At 36.7% G+C, this 21,955-nt stretch overlaps 1 protein-coding gene across 2 annotated transcripts in view; it reads left to right on the plus strand.

Annotated features, from left to right (window-relative positions):
• The window catches only part of KPNA3 (karyopherin subunit alpha 3), a 119,345-nt gene that overhangs the window by 79,802 nt on the left and 17,588 nt on the right, over positions 1-21,955 (plus strand). For both annotated transcript variants that reach the window (XM_045821545.1, XM_045821544.1), the window contains exons 7-10: positions 6,735-6,820; positions 8,845-8,931; positions 9,299-9,468; positions 10,645-10,689. In XM_045821545.1, coding sequence (XP_045677501.1) covers positions 6,735-6,820; positions 8,845-8,931; positions 9,299-9,468; positions 10,645-10,689 — 388 coding nt within the window. The remainder of the gene's footprint in view (positions 1-6,734; positions 6,821-8,844; positions 8,932-9,298; positions 9,469-10,644; positions 10,690-21,955) is intronic.

The following is a 21,955-nucleotide window of genomic DNA, read 5'->3' on the forward strand; positions in this document are numbered from 1 at the left end:
TTAAATTTTAGACTCAAAACCATAAAAATCCTAAAAGAAAACATGGGCAGTAAAATCTTGGACATTTCTTTTTGTTGATCATGCTGTTACTGTTGTTCCATTTTTTTTTCTCCCCTTTATCACCCCTCTGCCCTGCACCACCCCTGCACCCTCCAGCATTCTCCCCACCTCAGTTTATGTCCATGGGTTGTACATACAAGTTCTTTGGCTTCTCTATTTTCCTATTCTATTCTTAACTTCCCCCTGTCTATTTTATGCCTACCAATTAATGCTTCTTATTCCCTGTACCTTTCTTCTCCCCATTGTCTCCCATTCCGTCCCCACTTATAACTCTCCATGTGGTCTCCATTTCTTTCATTCTGTTCGTTCCTGTTCTAGTTGTTTGCTTAGTTTGGTTTTGTTTTTAGGTTCAGTTGTTGATAGTTGTAAGTTATCATTTTACTGTTTTTGATATTCTTCTATTTCTTAAATAAGTCCCTTTAACATTTCATATAATAAGGGCTTGGTAATGATGAACTCTTTTAATTTGGCTTTATCTGGGAAGCATTTTATCTGCCCTTACATTCTAAATGATAGCTTTACTGGGTAGAGCAATCTTGGATATAGGTCCTAGCCTTTCATGACTTGGAATACTTCTTTCCAGCCCCTTCCTGCCTGTAAGATTTCTTTTGAGAAATCTTCTGATAGTCTTATGGGCTCTCCTTTGCAGGGAACTGTCTCCTTTTCTCTTGCTGCTTTTAAGATTCTCTCTTTATTTTTAATCTTGGATAACTTAATGATGCTGTACCTTGGTGTGTGCTTCCTTGGGTTCAACTTCTTTGGGACTCTCTGCACTTCCTGGAAGTCTGTTTCTTTTGCCAGATTGGTTAAGTTTTCCAGCATTATTTTTTCGAGTAAGTTTTCAATTTCTTGGTCTTCCTTTTCTCTTTCTGACACCTCTAGGATTCAGGTGTTGGGTCACTTAAAGTTATCCCAGAGGTTCGTAAGCCTCTCCTCATTTTTTTTTTGAGTTCTTGTTTCTTCATTCTGTTCCAGTTGGATGTTAATTTTATTTCTTCCTTCTGGTCCAAATCATTGATTTGAATCCCCGTTTCCTTCCCTTCACTGTTGGTTTCCTGTATATTTTTCCTTATTTCACTTTGTATAGCCTTCATTTCTTCTTCCATTTTGTTGGGAACCACCCTGCCTGGTTTTAGAATCTGTAACCTCCCATGGCTAAGGCTAAGTGAGAGACCTTGGGAACATAAACTATAAGGAGACAAATCTTATCTTCTTCGTGGGGGAGTGGGGGAGTGCCTCTGCCCCCTTTATTTCACCCTGCTTGGCCCCAAGTGGATGACTGGTTAGCCAATGATGGGTAGGATTCCTCAAAGGAGGGACAACCTAAGACAGACATGGTCACAAAGGGGCCCTCAGAGAAGGACTTGGGGAGCTATTGAAAAAAGGGGGCGATGGACTCTCGCCCCTCAGCTTTGACATAGCCTGAGTCCTCATTCTGTCTTTAAGAAGTCTCCTAATCTCTTGGCTGCCTTACTCTCGCTGCCTCACTTAAGCCTGAAACAATGCCAGAGGTGGGGGCGGCCCTGTGCTGGAAAGGGTGGGTTCCCTTAGGGGATCAGGCTTAAGAAAGAATGCATAAAATCCCGTGAAACCTGCTTTGCGAATACTCTCAATTTAAATAATAAGGGTCCAAGCACAAAATGAGTTTGCTTCCCCAAAGTTTTATGGCCCTTTAGCTATCTGACCCTGACTCAAAATAAGCCCTCGGAGATATTTGTATGTTATCTATTGTTTGATCATCACTGCCTGACAGTGATTGACCTTTACATATATGCTGTGTATTCCTGTGCAAATAAACCCAATAAAAGGCCATTGAGGAACAGGCTCCTGGCCCTTCTCCTTGGAGAGGTCGGCCACCTTTCCTCCCCAAGCAGATCATGTCTTGGTAGAGTTATTCTCATCAGTGGTGGCCTGGGGTTGGGGGGTGGCCCTATGGATGGAGCCCCTCTATACTCAATCAATTCTGTGAGCATTCTGATTACCAGTGCTTTGAAATCTGCATCAGATAGGTTACCTATCTCCTCGAAGCTTAGCTCTTTTTCTGGAGTTTTGATCTGTTCTTTCATTTGGGCCATATTTCTTTCTCTCAGTGTACCTGTTATGTTGCAAGGGGCAGAGCCTTAGGTATTCACCAAGTTGACTTAACCCTCTTTACTGTATTGTGACACTGTCTGTGAGGGAGGTGTCAGAGAGGGAACAATTCTGCTCACTCATTCAGCTCTCTCCTCGCTTTCCAATTAACTCTCCATTGAGACTGGGAGTTTCTTTTGCTTTTGCGACCCCCACAGGATTTTTTGGCTGGAGGTTTTAAGTCTTTAGTTTCCCAGTTGCCAGCCCTCACCTCACCCACGTTGTCAGCCACCTTACCATGATTCCTCCCCAACTGGCTGCTCATCTCCCACCTCTCCTACTGTTCTGGATGAATATTTCTTTGACTCCTTGGTTGTCAGAGTTTCACGCAGTTTGACTTTCTGGAAGTTCTGGTTGTTTATTGTTTTTAAATTAGTTATCATCTTTCTTCTGGTTGTGCGAGGAAGTGAAGTGTTTCTACCTACACTTCCATCTTTGCCAGAACATTTTGGATGTTTCTTGTAGCAATGCTTTTTCTCACATCACCTCAGGCAAGGGAAAGAAAAAAATTTTTAAATGGGACTACATTAAACTAAAAAGTTTTTGCACAGCAAGGGATACCATCAACAAAATGAAAAGACAACCCACTGAATGGGAGAACATTTCACCAGTGTTACATCTAATGAAGGCTTAAATCTAAAATATTTAAGGAACTTGTACAGCTCAACACCAAAAAATAAACTACCCAAAATGGACAAATGTCCTGAAAGGACACTTCTCCAAACAGGACATACAGATGGCCAATACATATATGAAAAGATGCTCAATGTCACTAATCATCAGAGAAATGCAAATTAAAATTACAACAAGGTATCACCTCACACGTATCAGAGTGGCTATCATCAATAAATCAGCCCTGGCTGGTGTGGCAAAGTGGGAGTGTTATCCTGTGAACCAAAAGGTTGTGGGTTCAATCCCCTTGGTCAGCGTGTGTACAGGAGGCAACAGATTGATGTGTTTCTCACATCGATGTTTCTCTCTCTCTACCCCTTCCTTTCTCTCTAAAAAAAGCAATGACAAAGTGTCCTTGGGTGAGGGCTTAAAAAAAGAAAAATCAACCAACAAGTGTTGTGAGGATGTGGAGAAAAGGGAACATTTGTGCACTGTTGATAGGAATGCAAATTTGTGTAGCCACTCTGTTTTTGCATTTTATGTATTTTTCACATTTTTTATTATTGTTCAAGTACAGTTGTCTCCATTTTCCCCCCACCACTCCTTCCCACCCCAGCCATCCTTACTTCCCACCCTTAATCTACCCCCCTTTGACTTTGTCCATATGTTCTTTATACATGTTCCTGACAGCCCTTCCCTCTTTCCCCTCATTATCCCCTCCCACCTCCCCTCTGGTTACTGTCAGTTTGTTCTTAATTTTAGTGTCTCTGGTTCTATTTTGCTTGGTTGTTTATTTTGTTGATTAGGTGAGATCATATGGTATTTGTTTTTCACCACCTGGCTTATTTCACTTAGCATAGTGCTCTGCATATCCATCCATGCTGTCACAAAGGGTAGGAGTTCCTACTTTCCTTCTGCTGGTATAGCCACTCTGGAAAGCAGTATGGAGCTACCTCAGAAAATTAAAAATGGGATTACCTTATGATCCAGCATTTCCACTTTTAGGAATTTATTTGAAGAAACCCAAAACGTTAAGTCAGAAGATTATATGCACCCCTATGCTTATTTCAGCGTTGTTTTCTATGGCCAAGATTTGGAAGCAGCACAAGCATCCATCAGTAGATGAGTAGATAAAAAAGCAGTGGTACATTTATGCAATGAAATACTGCTTGGCCATTAAAAAGAAATAAATTTTACTTACCCTTTGTGACAGCATGGATGGACCTAGAGAGCATTTTCTTAAATGAAACAAGCCAGTCAGAGAAAGATAAGTATGATATAATTTCATTCATATGTAGAATCTAGTGAATAAAATGAACTAGCAAGCAAAATAGTGACAAACTCATAGATACAGAGCAGGTTGACAGCCATTGGGGGCAGGGGAGGACTGTGTGGGAGAGAATGGAGGGATTGAGCATGCAAGAGAAAAAATCATGGACTTGGAAAACAATGTCATTGGTGATTACCAGTGGAGGGCTGGTGGGGGGAGAGGGAGGAAGAGATAGCGTGGGTAAATGGTGATGGACAGAGACTTGACTTGGAGTAGTGGGCACAATGCAGTGTACAGATTATGTGTTTTAGAACTGTGCACCTTAAACCCATACAATTTTGTTTAATGTTACTTCAATAAATTTAATAAAAAGGAATTTAAAACTAAAAAGAAAGCAAATTGTAAAAATAAATATACCCAAAATGTGATGGTAGAAAATAAATTAGGTCATGTTTGCTCTACCCAGTAACACAGAGAAGTAAGGTTACTGGGAATAGTTGTCTTAGGTTCTCTGTACAAACCAGCTCCACCTTGTCAAAGGTTTTTTTTTAAGGTCACACTCATGTCAGATCCAGGCATGCCATATAAAGTACTCAATGTTCCTGAAAACACACAGCAGCCTTAAAGTTTGCAGCAGCAGAATTTATGGTTTCTGCAGCAGGAAGCACAATTATTACCAATGATGGAATAAATCCTGCACAGACTGCTGGAATTGTTTTCAAAAAGCATGGTTTAGGACTGCAAATTATTGTTTGGGATTGAAGTTGTTAGCATCTGCTACTTGGAAGATAGGATTATCTTTCAAGAAAATATTGGTAATGTTTTCAACTGAAATTAGGCATTTAAAATACTATGAATGGTTGATGAAATAATGAAAGGTGACTGTGTCCTTTCTAGTTATTCTCACTCTTCATGCAAAGAGGGAATGCTTAGACCTTGAGAGTACCGTCTCCACAGATCTTTGCTACCTCATAGCACATACAGCTAGTCTATTGGCTGGGGGTGGGGCTGTCATAAATGGATTAGTCAACTGTGTTTTGTTGCCAGAGGGTGCTTTCTGAACATATTTGGAAAATTAAAATTCATTGAATTTTTTTAAATAAACTAAAAATTAATTGGTTGTGAGTTATAGAAATAATGTACACAAAACTCAGCAATATCAAGCTTATAATAAATGTTAATTTCTTATTTATTCTTGCACTTATTATTCATTTTTTATATCTTCTCTTGTTTTTCAAATGATGTCTTCTGAGACTTTACCTGGTTTTGTAATTTGATTTTTTACAACTTTCTGTTTTTTTATTTAAGGCCCTCATTTCCCAGTATTTTGCCAAACTACTTAGTCTAGCTTAATAACCTTTTCTTCTTCCATTCTGGACAGCATATACTGTCTCATCATCTTTGATCTTTTTCTTCTACTTCTTCTCTGCCTCTGATACTCCAATTCCCTGCCTTTTGCCAAAATTCACTATGCGGTTCTTGCCTTCTACTCCCTTTTCTCATCTGTTCCATCTCTTTAACCTCAGTGCTTGTTGTATCTCTGATATTTATTCTCCTTAAACCTTTTCATACTTGGATTTCTCTAAACTTTTGTTGCTAACAACCTCACTTTCTTCCTTCAACAACTACAGGGTTTTTCTACATCCCTATTCTTTGGCTGTCCTTTGTTTTTGCTCACTACCACCACCTCCCACCTTGGTATTGTGTTTAAAGGAATTTCTATTCTTTCTGCTATTTATCCTAACTTAGTGTAGGTAATTCCCTTTTAACAGGTCTCTCCTACATCAGCCTTTGACCTTTTAAAATTCATTCTGCACACCATGGACTCCAACATTGTCTTCTTTTTTCAGTTGCACTTTATATTTGGTATGTCTATAGGAAAAATTTCAAGTTCTGAAGCTTGGGATTTGAGTCCTCTTCCCTCCTCACTCCCACTCCATCAACACACACAAACACACACACAGGCACACACACTTTTAGGTAACCTACCCTTCCAGTTTCATCCCCTGTTATATTTTTGCATGCTTCCTTGGCGTCAGCTCTCATCATGATAATTCACCCATGACACTTTTATTTGTATTTCCACCTATCAGTGTCTTTTATTATTCATATTTGAAAAGCTAGCTGTTTTTCCTTTGTGAGGTTTCATTATTTCAAATTATAATGATCTCGTCCTCTCAGCAAAATTAAGCAGCCTATTATTATAAGTGTCTTATATTAATCTCCAGTGTCTAAAGATGGTATGGAGTTACATGGGATCCTATCTTTAAGACCAGTCTCCAGAGCCTTTGGCAGTGATTCAAGTGAGATAATGAGGGCCTCAACTAGCAGATTGATATTAGAAGTGATGCTATAAATATAAGAAATATTTAGGAGGTAAAATTAACAGGGCTTATTGATTAGATGTTTGTGGAAAAGGAATGAGTCAAAGAAAAAAATAATGACTAGCTAAATATTGCAACTAGCAGTGATATAAAAAAGTATGTTCATAGTGACTGACTTTGGGAGCCAATGAAACATTCCGGTAGAGCTTTGCAACAAGCAGTTGGATATCACCAGGTGAAAATCAAGGGCAAGATAAAGGACAGTGATATAGATCTGCAGATCATAAATTTAAGTGGAAGTTCTATGCCTAAACATCTTTATTTATTTATTTTTCCAGTCCTTCATTACAGTTTGAAGCTGCTTGGGCATTAACTAATATAGCATCTGGAACTTCTGCCCAGACTCAAGCTGTTGTACAGTCTAGTAAGTAAATTAGCTTCCTTATTTGCTTGCCTTTTTTAAAAAAATAAAGAAAATAGAGTTTTGTAATTTTATATTGTAACATTTTAAAACTGTTGAATTTAATAAGCTACTTTTGATGATTATCATCTTTCCCATAGGTATCATTAATTGGTCATTAAATAATTTTAATTGTGGGTACTAAAATGTGAATAGACATTTATTTTTTTAGGTAGAGACCATCTCCTAATAGCAGGTTTTAAATTTCTGTTTCTGATAACTCAAAGGTTCTGAGTGGCTTATGCATTTTAGCTTGTTGTAACATACATATTTTTAAAAGTATGCCTACCTCAAGATGGGATAGCTGTTATTAATGTGTTGATAAGACTGACAAATGTTTTTTGACAAAAATGTGGAACACTAAACTGACTTTAGGTAGTATTCAAGATGATGTTAAGTCATATATGATATAGCAACAAGTTACATTGAATCAGGTAGTGAGAATACTATTCTTTTTTAGTTTTCTTTTTTAGATATTTTGACAATGTTTAAGAGACAGTTTCCCCTTAGATGTTAGTTATAACAGAATGGAAAGAGATTTTAGACTAAGACTTTTAGTAGAGACTAGTAGGTATAACTTAAAGCAGTGTTTTGTTTTCATTTTTAATTTTTTCATTATTTTCTGTTTGTGGTAAGTGATACGGGCCTTCTATTTATAAAGGTGAAAAATAAAGTTAATTAAATTACAAATGTAAGTGAATTGAAACCCTCATACATTTCTGGCAAGAATATAAAATGGTGCAGCCTTTTTGGAAAAACAGATTATCTCAAAAGGTTAATCATAGAATTACCATATGGCACAGCAGTTCCACTACTAGATGGAACCAAGAGATGGGAAACATGTCCACACAAAGACTTGTACACTATGTTTGCAGCAGCATTACTCATAATAGCCCCAAAATGGAAATTATTTCCATTATTTCTAATGGAAATAATCCCAATATCCATTAGATAATGAGTAGATAAAATGTGGTACACAGTTGAATACTATTCAGCAGTAAAAAAGATGAAGTATGGTTACATGCTATAACATGGATGAACCTTAAAATCCTTATGCTAGGTGAAAGAAGCCAAGCACACACAGAAAACATATTATACAATTTTAGCTATATGAAATGTTTAGAATAGGAAAATCTATGGAAAAAGAAAGCAGATTACAAGGTTGCCTGGGGCTGGGGAAATAGGCAGCAAGACTGCTATGGGTACCGGATTTCTTTTGAGGGTGATGGAAATGTAAAATTAGATTGTGTTGATAGCTATACAACTCTATAAATACTAAAAACCATTGACTTGTACACTTAGATAAATTATACATAAATTATATCTCAATAAAGCTGTTAAAGGTATGAGTCAACTTTAATTTAAATATGAAGGAAATAATACAGGTAGTGCAGAGATACAGCAAAAAATCCTAGAGATAGTACATACACAACTGACTGAAATTTATGAAAAAGTGATCTGGCTTATGCTTAGTTTTCTATTGATACCTGGGATGACTATTATACGAGTGCTTTAGAATTTGAGTTAATGTGAAAGTTATGTAAAGAGTGAGGATTGTAGTGATGTATTCTTTTAAAATATAAGGTAGGCCTAATTTAGGAATAACCAGTTCTTTAGTTAATCCCATATCAGCAATTTGGATTACATTGACTAAAATATTATATTCTAAGATTATGCATTTGGTGTAGGAACTCTTTCTTTTTTTAATGCATTATAAGAAAAATTGCTGCTGCTTGTTTTTATGATTTAAAAGCAACTTTTATATGCTGTTAATTAGGCGTGTTACTTGAACATTACTAGAAATACTAAATGATCTATACTAAAATGGAAATACTAAAATTGATCATTTTCAGGTTAAAAGTATTTGCCCCATTTGTTCCATTCAATCGGCAACTATAGAGTGACAGGTTCACCAGCTTATTTAGGCTTAAAAATCTATAAACTCTTCACCATTTTGCAGTCTAAATATTAGCTTTTTTTTAAAATAGATGCTGTGCCTCTCTTTCTGAGACTTCTCCATTCACCACATCAGAATGTTTGTGAGCAAGCTGTATGGGCATTGGGAAACATTATAGGTAAGTTGCATTTATGTTTGGAAAGACTTCAATTAAGAATCTTACTTAACTTTTTTCCTACATTGGCATAGCCATGACTCACTATGTTTCCTCTAATTTTAACATGGGTTGACTATCTTTTTGCCTCATAAATACTCATTTAAAATGGTACCTCTTTGAAACAGGTATGCAATTTACTGTCAAGATTGGTAGGTTAAATCTGTATCCCCACCCCAGATCAAAGTCTGGAGAAATAGCAACTCTTGATGCCCTTGACTAATGGTGAGGAAACATAGAACATCAATGTCCCAACATGAGCCATTGCATACATTTCAGACTTTCTCATCCTGAATGTAATTTTTTTTAAAAACAATTTTCATTTCTGTAGGTGATGGTCCTCAATGTAGAGATTATGTCATATCACTGGGAGTTGTCAAACCTCTTCTGTCCTTCATCAATCCCTCCATTCCCATCACCTTCCTTCGGAACGTCACATGGGTCATTGTCAATCTCTGCAGGAATAAGGACCCCCCACCGCCTATGGAGACAGTTCAGGAGGTAAATGAAGATTGCAAAGGCCAGATGGTATATTTTCCCTATGTTTATGCTTTAGATTTTTCATGCACAGGGAATGTGATAATGCATATACTGATTTCATTGCAGGTATGAGATTTTAAAGTAATATGTCTTTAATTTTTGACTTCCATTAAAAAATTTTTGACCTGAAAGAATGTCAGTCTACCCTAATTCTTATTTTTTATGACTATTTTCATAAAAATAAAATATTAACAATTCAGAGAAATGAAAAAAAAAATAAAATCTTAAAGTTTTATTACTACATTGCATTAGTGATTTAACACTAAAAAATAAGGGATTGATACAGATAAAACTAGTATACTTATTATATGCAAATATTCTTACATGAATTTGTGTTAAGTCTAATTGAAATTTTTCTGATTACTAACAAAAGTAGTGTCCTTAAATGTGTCATATTTAGTATTAGATCTATAATTAAAACAAGTAAAAACTTTACATCTAATTTATAAACGATTTGAGTATTTAAGTTTTAAAAAATCTTAATAACCTTTAATCATTTGGCTGTGTAGAGAAATATTGATTATGAATCTTCACAGTTGATTTTTTGCTGGCTTGTGCTACCTTTTGCCACTATGGAAAGAGTATTTAGTGTGATTCCCATCTCAGATTTGAAAAAAATAAAATAAAGATCTGTAAGGCCTGAATTTAACAAACAAACTTTATACTTTGTACTGGTTATAATTTTCTTAACTAAATCTAAGCTTAAAAACTTTAATTTGATAATTTCACTCAAGTAGCTTATTAAATAAAATCTTATTTTTACTGTAAGCAGGTAAGTGAGAGGATGATAGCAGTTTTTAAAAGTAACTTTTTAAAAATAGCTACACTGTGTACTTGCATCTCCATTCTTTTCACTTGACATTATATGTCATAAAAAAAGTTATTGAAAATAAATGTTTTTCCCTTAAGGTACATTAATCTCTGCCAGATGTATTTGTATATATTAATTGGTCATCTGAAATATAATTTTGGTTTTCCAGATTGAATTGATCAAATTTCCATTTTTCTAACAGTCAAACAAATTTAATATTGTCTTTCTTACCCTGAAAATAGTATTTACTGCTTTGTGTATCAGTTATTTATTTTTATAAAGATATATTCATCAACTCTAGTGTATTGTTTATCTTCTTTCCTCAGATTTTGCCAGCATTATGTGTCCTCATATACCATACAGACATAAACGTAAGTAAAGCAGCTTAGATTTAGGATTTTGCTCCTGACGAAACAAGAAGAGTCATTTATTCTTTGGGATTTTAATGAATGTCAACATATATCTTACTAACTTGTCAAATTTCCACAATGTATAAGTTGTTGTTAGAAATAAGGTTAAATGAAGTTTATAGCTTAAACTATCCAGACAGCAAAATGAGAAAATATCACATATGTAGTTTATTTATCTGTACCATTATCTCTAGTGTTTTAAGTATTAAGTGATAAAAATTTTATAAAGCATCTCATATTTTTTAAATCTCATTTGATTCTTATAGTAGGTGGGCTAGACAATATCATTGTCTCCATTTTACACAATAAGAAACTGAGCCTCAGAGAAATATTAAGTGACTTGTTTAAAAGTTGCAGAGATTGTAAGGGTCAAAATTGATACTCAAAACACATCTTCTTATGACAAATCTGGTGTATTTTCCATGAAACCACACTGCCTCCCAGGCTGCAACCTTTTGAGGTATAATATTGAAGAATATCTCGTCCAGTTTTAAATGCAAATACATTTTCAGATGAATTGTGTATTATATAAGATTTAGTTAAGTGTTTACTATACACATTCTGGTAAATGCTTTTATTAGCCAATCTGCAAATTCTCCTAAATCTTGCAAGGCAAAGTGTTAATTCTTTCATAGAGTAAAACAATGAGTAAATTTCATTGAATCTAGAATTGAGTCTATCTAGCATTGATCTGGCTTTTATTGTTCCATCTAAGATCTCTTTCTAATTTATTTTATGTTTATGTTTTTATAATCCTATCTTTGTGTGTGTTTATGTGTTATGAATTATGTGATTTATCATTGAGATTTTTAAAAAAATAGATCTTTGCTAACATTTCTCGAGAGACAGTGTAGTTCATAAACAAACACTGGACCACATTTCTCTAGTTTGTGTTAGTACATTAAGCTCTTAGGAAGGAATCTTTTAAAGATAACTGAAGTAACTTTTTATTTATGATATATTAACTTAAAGTGTCATAAATATTAAGTGAAACATTTTTAATTATATGCTAGGCTATTTTCAAAATGCATGGAAAAGACATATAAGATAATAAATATAAAAGAGAGGACGTAAAACATTTTTTAAAATGTATCTGTTGCTATTGAATGTCAAATTTAGTTCCATGCTTTATGATAGCCTCTCCTAACCATTACTGCTTCTAGTTCATTCCTTCATTAACCTCCTTAAACCTACTATAATAACAAAATAGGCCTACCTACATTCAGTTTTCCTTATTCCACACACACCATACCATACCTCTTATAAGTTATGACCGTTAACAGATGGTTATACATCGAGGTAAAGCCCAAACTCTTTAAAGTGAGATTCAAAAACACCTGCAATTTAACTTCTTAACCAGTGCATTGGATTATTAACTACCTGTGTTCTCCAAACCTTCCATGTATTATTGAGTCCTGAATACCTTTCCTCATGTTTCTGAAATGACTTTTTCAACTTGAAAAAATCTTACTTATCCTAGTTATATGATTTTAGACAAATTCCTGTCTTGCCTCTTTTTTTCCACATTTGTAAGATGGAAATTATGTAAGTACCAATCTCATAGGATTTTTGTAAAGAATAAACGAGTTAACATATGAAAAGTACTTATAACAATGCCTGACATGTTTCAAACCCTCAATAAAAAGTGTTAACAATTATCTTTGTCACCTCTGTCAGCACTTCTACCATCATCCTTCTCCTTATAATGCTTATTTCAAATGTTATTTTTTTAGTGAAGCTTTCTAGTTGCTACAGAGAATATGTGCTTCCATAATCTAGCATTTTGGTTATTTCCCTGTTTAACTTTGCCCTCCTGTTTGTTTTCACACAATACTGTATGTTTATGTGGTCATGGTATGAAAGAGCATAGGCCTTTCACCTGGCTTCAGTTCTCATCTGTGACACTTATTCATCATTGTATGAACTTGGATAGATTGTTTTACATTACTGAGTTTCAATATTCTTATTTGTAAAATAGGAGAATATGAACATCTCATAAGGGTAGTAGTAAAGGTAAAGGAAACTATAGAAATAGATTCAGCATAGACAGTCTTTTTTTTTTAGATTACTGTTGATTTAATTACTAATTACAAAGTGATACTCTATATTATGAAATCTTTTATTGTGTTGCTTATTGTCATTTTTTAAAAATATATATTATTGATTATGCTATTGCAGTTGTCCCATTTCCCCTCCTTTATTCCCCTCCGCCCTGCACACCCCCTCCCACCCACATTCCTGCCCACCTTAGGTCATGTCCATGGATCATACGTATAAGTTCTTTGGCTTCTACATTTCCTGTACTATCTTAACTCCTCCTGTCCAATTGTACCTACTATTTATGCTACTTATTCCTTGTACCTTTTCCCCCATTCCACCCCCTCCCAACTGATAACCCTCCTTGTGATCTCCATTTCTTTGATTCTATTTCTGTTCTAGTTGTTTGATTAGTTTGTTTTAGCTCTTAGGTTTGGTTGTTGATAGTTGTAAGTTTGTTGTCATTTTACTGTTTATATTTTTTATCTTTTCCCTTTGGCATTTCATATAAGGGCTTGGTGATGCTGAACTCCTTTAACTTGACCTTATCTGGGAAGCGTTTTATCTGCTCTTCCATTCTAAATAATAGCTTTGCTGAATACAGTAATCTTGGATATAGATCCTTGCCTTTTATGACTTGGAATACTTCTTTCCAGCCCCTTCTTGCCTGTAAGGCTTCTTTTGAGAAATCTTCTGATAGTCTTATAGGCACTCCTTTGTAGAAACTGTCTCCTTTCTTGCTGCTTTTAAGATTCTCTTCTTATCTTTAATCTTGAGTAACGTAATTATGATGTGCTTTGGTGTGTTCCTCTTTGGGTCCAACTTCTTTGGGATTCTCCGAGCTTCCTGGACTTCCTTGAAGTCAATTTCCAGGGAAATTTTCCAGCATAATTTTTTGAATAAGTTTTCAATTTCTTGGTCTTCCTCTTCTCCTTCTGGTACCCCTATGAGTTGGGTGTCAGAACATTTAAACATGTCCTGGAGGTTCCTAAGACTCTTCTCATTTTTTTGAATTTTTTGTTCCTTCATTCTGTTCTGGATGAATGTTTATTTCTTCCTTCTGCTCCAAATCGTTTATTTGAGTCCTGGTTTCCTTCCCATCACTGGTGGTTCCCTGTATATTTTCCTTTATTTTACTTTTCATAGCTTTCATGTTTTCCTCTATTTTAAGACCATACTCAACCATTTTTTGTGAGTATCCTGATTACCAATGCTTCAAACTCTGCATCTGATAGGTTGGCTATCTCTTTGTCCTTTAGTTGTATATTTTCAGAAGCTTTGACCTATTCTTTCATTTCAGCCTTTTTTTTTTTTTTGTCTCTGCATGCCTGTTACGTAGTAAGGAGTGGAGCCTTAGGTATTCGCCAGGTTGGGGCAACCCATGTTACTGCATTGTGGTGCTGTATGTGGGGGCGGGGTCTGAGAGGGAACAATGCCACTTGCTCAGCTCTTGGTGGGCTTCTAGTCACTTCCTCCACTACCCACAAGCCAGTTGGGCCCTTCTGGTGCTGATTCCTGGGTGGGTGGGTATGTGTATGTTCTAGGACCCTGTGGGTCTCTGCAATAACTTCTCCTGTAAGGCTGGGAGTTTCTCCTGCTGCTGCGACCCCCCAAAGGTTTTTTCAGTCAGAGGTTTTGAAGCTTTATTTCCCCACACCGGAACCCTGGGTTGCACAATCTGTCTTGCTCTCCAGTTGTTCCTCCTGGTTTATCTGCAGGTGAATGAGAGACCTCCTGCTCCACCAGCCACCTCCTTGCCATGAGTCCTCTCTGCCCCTCTTCACCTCTCCTACTGTTTTGGATGAATGTTTCTTCTTTAACTCCTTGGTTGTTTGACTTCTATACAGTCCGATTTTCTGGCAGTTCTGGTTGTTTTCTGTTTTTAAATTTGTTGTTGTCTTTCTTTTTGTTGCACAGGGAGGCACAGTGTATGTACTTATGCCTCCACCATGGCTGGAAGTCCAACAGTCATTGACAAAAGTGAATTACTTTCACTTTTTTTTATCTGCTTCTAATGTTGAGGTCTTAGAGAGCAGGGTCTTCTTTATTTTTGAGCCCATAATTCATGGCAAAGTTATAGCTTTAGGGGAATAATCTCTGAGTGTTTGTTAAACTTGACAAATATAACTACAGTAATTTGCTCTTTAATACCCCTGGCTTCTCAGTAAACACAACCAACGGATGGTAGAAGATTTTATTTACCTACAATCAATTTCATAAGTGCTGAAGAAAAGTCTTAATAGAAATATTAGATATTTTATGTTTTTTCTCTTTTAATCTTCACTGTCAGAAAGCATAGAGCTAAATTTCACATTCGATGACAACAAATCCATTTTTTGTATAATTTTGCCTCCTTTTATAATATCTATTATTTTATGACTTTTTGCTAAGTCACTTTTCTATTCATTTTGAAAATGCGCTAGCATATAACTAAAAGTATTTCACTTAATATTTACATTTCAGGCTAATGTGTCACAAGTAAATAGATATTTCAGTTATCTTTAAAAGATTACTTCCTAAGAGCTTAATATACTAAAACAGACTAGAGAAATGTGGTCCAGTATTTGTTTATGAACTATGCTGCCTCAAGAAGTGTTAGCAAAGATATATTTTATTTTTTTTAGTTTTTTAAACACATTTTATTGATGATGCTATTACAGTTGTCCAATTTCCCCCTTTTATTCTCCTCCACCCTGCACATGCCCTCCCACCCACATTCTCCCCCTTTAGTTCATGTCCATGTGTCAAACATGTAAGTTCTTAAGTTTCTACATTTCCTATACTATTCTTAATCTCCCCCTATTTTCTACCCACCATTTATGCTACTTATTCTCTGTACCTTTTCCCTCTCTCTTCCCTCCCACTCCCCCACTGATAACCCTCCATGTGATCTCCATTTCTGTTATTCTATTCCTGTTCCAGTTGTTTGCTTAGTTTTCATTTTTGTTTTTGTATGTTCAGATGTTAATAGCTGTGAGTTTGTTGTCATTTCACTGTTTATATTTTTTTATCTTTTTCTTAGATAAATCCCTTTAACATTTCACATAATAAGGGCTTGGTGATGTTGAACTCCTTTAACTTTACCTTATCTGGGAAGCACTTTATCTGCCCTTCCATTCTAAATGATAGTTTTGCTGGATAGAATAATTTTGGATGTAGGCCCTTGCCTTTCATGACTTGGAATACAAGTCATGAATTCCAAGACTTGGAATACTTCTTTCCAGCCCCTTCTTGCCTATAAGGTTTCATTTGAGAAATCAGCTGACAGTCTTATGGGCACTCCTTTGTAGGGAACTGTCTCCTTTTCTCTTGCTGCTTTTAAGATTCTTTCCTTCATTTTAATCTTGGGTAATGTAATTATGATGTGCCTTGGTGTATGCTTCCTTGGGTCCAACTTCTGTGGGACTCTGTGGGCTTCCTGGACTTCCTAGAAGTCTGTTTCCTTTGTCAGATTGGGGAAGTTCTCCTTCATTATTTTTTCAAATAAGTTTTCAATTTCTTGGTCTTCCTCTTCTTCTGGCGCCCCTATAATTCAGATGCTGGAATGTTTAAAGATGTCCTGGAGGTTTCTAAGCCTCTCCTCATTGTTTTGAATTCTTGTTTCTTCATTCTGTTCTAGTTGAATGTTTCTTTCTTCAATTCCAAACCCTTGACTGGAGTCCTGGTTTCCTTCCTGTTACTCTTGCTTCCCTGTAGATTTTTCTTTATTTCACATAATGCAACCTTCATTGCTGCCTGGGTATTTAATGCTATTGAAGTACCCAGTGAGTTCCTGGAGCATCCTGATAACCAGTGTTTTGAATTGTGCTTCTGATAGGTTGGCTATCTCTTTGTCACTTACTTGTATATTTTCTGGAGCTTTGATCTGTTCTTTCATTGGGGACTCTTTTTTTTTTTTGTCTCTGCACACCTGTTATGTAGTAAGGGACAGAGCCTGAGGTGTTCACCAGGGCAGGGCAACCCACGTGGCTGTGTCGTGACGCTGTATGTCATGGAGAGATCTGAGAGGGAACAGTGCCACTTGCTCCACTCTCTGCCAGTTTTAAGTCACTTCTTCTGCTACCCACAAGCAAATTGGGGCCTTCTTGGTGCTGATTCCCAGGTGGGTGGGTTTGTGTACATTCTAAGGCCCTGTGGGTCTCTCCAATGAACTCTCCTGTGAGGCTGGGAGTTTCTCCTGCTGCTGCCTCAACTCCCACAGTTGTGTTCATTCAGAGGCTTTGAGGCTTTATTTCCCCACACTGGACCCCTCTGGGTTGCATGGTCTGTCTTACTTCCCAGTTTGTCCTCCCAGTTTTTCCCCACGTAAATGTGGGCCCGCCCATTCTGCCAGCCACTGCCTTGCTCACCCCTGTCCTCTAGCCTCCTACTGGTCTGGATGAATGTTTTTTCTTTAACTCCTTGGTTGTCGGACTTCCATACAGTTCAATTTTCTGTCAGTTCTGGTTGTTTTTTGTTTTTACATGTGTTGTTGTTCTTCTTTTGGTTGTGGAAGGAAGCACAGCATGTCTACCTACACCTCCATCTTGGCCAGAAGTATCTCCAGATGTATTTTATTTTATCCCAATGATAAATCACACAATTCTGGCACACACATGCATTACGTGTATATAAACAAAGATAAGATTATACAAACATACAACAAATCAGAAAGATATCTTAATTGGAATAATAGAAGCCAGATCAAAGCTAGACTCAATTCTATATTCAATGAAATTTACCCATTGGTTTACTCCATGGAAGAATAACACTTTGCCTTGCTTCATTTGGGAGAAAGAGATAAAGTGAATAGAACTTTAAGAGGAAAAGATCGAAGATAAGGAAAAATAAAAATTAGTTTGATCTCTAATTTAGCAATTTGAAGAGATAATAATACCATGAACCATCCATCAAAAGAAACAAAGAAAAATGATGAAACTGGTAGGGAAGGATGATGAGTTCATTGTAGGACAGACACATTGATTCTGATTTACTTGTTCCTCCATAGCTATGTTTCCATACATGAAAAGCAATCCAGATTTGAAATTTATCAGTATTTAAGGGATTAATAAAAGTATGGACATCAAGTAGGATTCAGAAAAAGGGCAAAAATTGAAATCTAAGGAATTCTCTGCATTTGAACAGCAACAGCAAGGGAAGAGGAATATGCAAAACAGAAGGAAGCATAAATTATGCAACAAAGTGTAGGGAAAAAATAAGACAAATTTAGCAAGGTTTGGATTATGCAGGGTATTGTATACCACCTTAAGAACCATTTATCCTTTTTATGTAGCTGATAGGGAGCCAGAGGATAATGGTCTGATTTGTATTTTGGATTGATAACTCATACTGCTAGGTGGTGTGTAGATTTTGGGGGAAACTGGAGCTGGGAAGACAGAAGGTGGTGATTTTGTGGTATGGGTAAAAGAATATTAGGAGCAGTACTAGAGCTTAGACATTAGGAATAAAAGGACAAGGGAAGACCTGAGAAATATTTAGATGATAAATTTGCTGGGTTTGTTTTGGGTGGTGAGAGAAGGAAAGAATTAGGAATAATACCAAGCTTTCTAACTTGGGTTTTAGGGTAGGACACAACAGAAAACAAGAGTAGCAGCAGGGAGAGGTATAAAACAGCAAGAATGACTTAATTTATGAGACAATGACTTAAGAGAATGCTGGAAAAGCTGGGTTGGGGTGTGGAGATAAAAGTAGTTTATGGACTTCTATATGCCTATGTGACATTAGAACAATTAAATATTGACCCTGAGTAATAGATAAGAAATTTGGACTGATTCAGATCAATCTGTGTTCATTTGCTTTCTAGTCATTTTGCTTTTTAAAGTTTATTTACAATTGCAGTGATTCTGTAGAATTTGGTTTTCCTGCCCTTTTTCAAGTTGTCCATCCATAGCTTGAAATGCCTAGGCAATTTTGAGTGTTACTGAACAGTTAATACCAATCTAGCCTATTTTACTGCTTACAAATGAACTTAATCAATTGTAGTAAATTGGTTATATGCTAAGGCTTGGTTGTTATTGACACTTGGTGATATGTGTATTGGGGTTCCCAAGACGACCTTCAAGTTCAGGGATTTACTAGAATTAATAACTGAAAAGCTGTCACATTCATACTTATGGTTTATCTCAGCAAAAAGATGCAGCTTCAAAAATTAATAAAGGCAAAAGGCATATAGGGTAGGGTTTAGGAGAAACCAATGCAAGCTTCCAGTTATCCTCTCTCAGTGGAGTTGTAAGGACAGCACTTTATTCTCTCAGCAAACATGTGTGACAGCACATATGAAGTATTGCCAACCAGAAGCTTCTGAACTTTGGTGCCCAGAGTTTTACTAGTGGTCATTCACATAAGGCATGAATAGCCTCAGTGACTGACTTTAGCTACTTAGTTCTGATCCCCTCGCAGAGGTCAAAGTGATACAGTGTGGCCCAAGGCCTAAGGCAAACAGAAGGAAGTGTTCACCATAAAATCACATTGTTAGCATAAGCTCTCTGTCTGGACCCAAGTCTTAGGTATACAGTGTTATCAGGCAGGATAATCCAAGGGCTCAGGTTATCTCGAAGGAGCTGATCAAGGGCCGATCCTTTCTTTGGAATGTGCAGGATTTGAGCACCCCAAGTCTAGTGAATTACCTTTTAAGCATGTAAGCGTTAAGTGTAAGTATGCCGCTGTCACTTGGTTCATCTCTAGCTGTATCTGAAGCATGTGTGAAGTTAACATCCTTAGACATTCCATAGACATCTGATCCTTCATAAACTAGAAATAATCCCTTTAGGACAAAATTATTTTCTTTTCCTTCAATAAAAATGTATTTGCATTCTTCATACCTTCTTTTACCAAACACGTTATTCTGGATATGCAATCATTTTTCATTACCATAACATCCTAATTAGGATTTATTGAGAGCGTCTTGATCTTAATATGAGTCATTTTGTGTTCCTCTAGCCTTTCAAAATGACAAGCTCAGGTGTCCAAACTTACCTTTGTTTCCCATCTTGTTTGCTAGCCCCAAAGCTGGCAGCATAGTAGACAACTGCATGCCCTTCTTAATTAAACTAACATCCTTAAGCTAGTTTTTATTTACTAAAGATTAATCCTAGATCATATGCACTGGAAAAATAATTGTGTTAGATTCTGTTATCTCTAATGTATGTAAGTACTCATTTGTTTTAACACAGTTGAATGGGGTCTTTTTATAATATAAATTTGAATTAACAAATCTATTTTGGCAATACAGTCTAGCAGTAGAAATAGATCTTATCTTTAACATGCATAGACAGATATAACCAGACAGCACAATACAAAATTCAAAAATTATACAAAAATTATGGATCCATATATGTTTTCTGGCAGATGGACAAAGTTGAGGTTTTGTTTAGATGGCCAAAGTTTTTGCATGCTATAAGAATTCCTTTAAAGCTGTTTTTAAAATCAAAATTGCATTCTGTTGTCTCCAAGAGGTTTGAGATCCTATTTTAAAGTTTCTCCTTAAGGTGGGCTTATCGACAAACACAAACAAAAGCAAATGGAAAGCAACAGTGTACAGTGAATTTGGAAAACTCAAAAAGTAAAGAGAGTGGCTCCTAAAGGCCTGAGTTAAAAGGGACAGATTTTTTGGTGGCTTCAGAGACAAAGAGGGCTCTAGAGGTAAAGCCTGAGCAAAAGATGGCTGCTGCACATCTGGAGACATAGAAGATGGGGGAGGAAAAGGAAAGATGCAGCGGCTAGGCAGGATGCAGGCGAGGGGTGCTGGTAAATGAGGGATCCAGTTTTGCAAGCACAAGTTTCCTTTTCTAATTTTTTAAGATGTTTACACAATTTAGATTTTTTTTTCCCTAAAGGATTCAATAGTAGCCTCATGATTTTATTTTAGACCAATGTTTTTTTAAAGGCTTCCCACTCTTTCTGGGAGGTACAGTATTTTTGTTCTAATTGAATGTGCAAATAGACAAGCTTTGGGGTTTTAAAGGAACCCCATCTTGGCCAAAAAAGCTTGAGATTATCTGGCATGATTTTTGTCTAGAGGCCTAGCCAATCACAGTTCTCTGGACTGCAGTTTTTGTACATTACTCTGTTGCCACCAGGAGGTAGTTGATTAGCATGAAAATTTTAGAGCATGGGTTAGGCATTTTGCACTCCTCTTATAGACAGTGTCTCCTCCCCTCCCAGTGCCTGTTAAGGATGAGCATTCCTACATGTATCTCTCCTTGTGAAAGCATCCTGACATCCCCACTAACTTTATGGACAAGGCTTATTACCAATTTGGAGGATACTCTCCTTGGTACTGAATGGGGCAGAGGAAAGACCTCCCTGGAAAATACCCTCCCTGATACCAAATGCAACGGAGAGATACTCCTTCTAGGCACCAAAATTAAATCACATGAATGGGTCCTCCCAGTACAAACTAATGAACTGAGGTCACCAGATGAGGGTCCCATACCTAAACCAAATAAATTCTCCAAGATCTCAACAAGTCTGGGGGATGTTGGATCTGAAAGGACTTACTCAAGACCTTCATGCACCACTGGGAAGACAACTTAAGCACAAGGGGTTTGTGCAGGTGCCAGATGCTTTGATTTTAGGATGGCATCAGGAGATCTGGTCATTGCTTCAGTACACCATGTTGGGTGCCATGTGATGTCAATGGTAATTGGCATTAATTCACTGCCAACAAGAATCCCCAATTTGGGGTGTAGTGAAGAAGGAAAGTTAATTCAGTATAAACAGCTCAATTATAATACAGCATGGCTGTGGAACAGCTCAATATTGTTAGAGTTCAATTATAAATTAGTATAGTTGTGGAACAACATGGCTGTGAGGTGGCCCTTGAGTGAGTGAGGAAATTCTCTAGCTAGACAGTTCTGCTCCAGTCTGCAGCCAGGAAACACAATCTTCAATCTTGGGTGGATAGGGAAAGCGTCCTCCTCCAGGCAGAGGGGAACTGTTCTATATAGACAACTCCCTGCACCTGGTCCCTGAATGATCCATCCTCATGCAGAAGAGGATTCAAAATCTTCAGTTTGACTGGTCCAAATACATTGTCCTGATTGGTCAGTAAAGATGCAAATAAGGATATAGCTGCATGACTAATAGGATGGGGAAACTCTCAGTCCCGTTGGTTGAAATGCAGTTCTAGGAACTCATGTAAGGTCTGGCTCGGATGGCAAGAACACAGTCCAAAAAGTAGCTCAGTGTA

This window comes from Phyllostomus hastatus, unplaced genomic scaffold, assembly GCF_019186645.2.
Source record: "Phyllostomus hastatus isolate PE091 unplaced genomic scaffold, TTU_PhHast_1.1 phas_scaffold_46, whole genome shotgun sequence".
NCBI classification, from domain to species: Eukaryota; Metazoa; Chordata; class Mammalia; order Chiroptera; family Phyllostomidae; genus Phyllostomus; species Phyllostomus hastatus.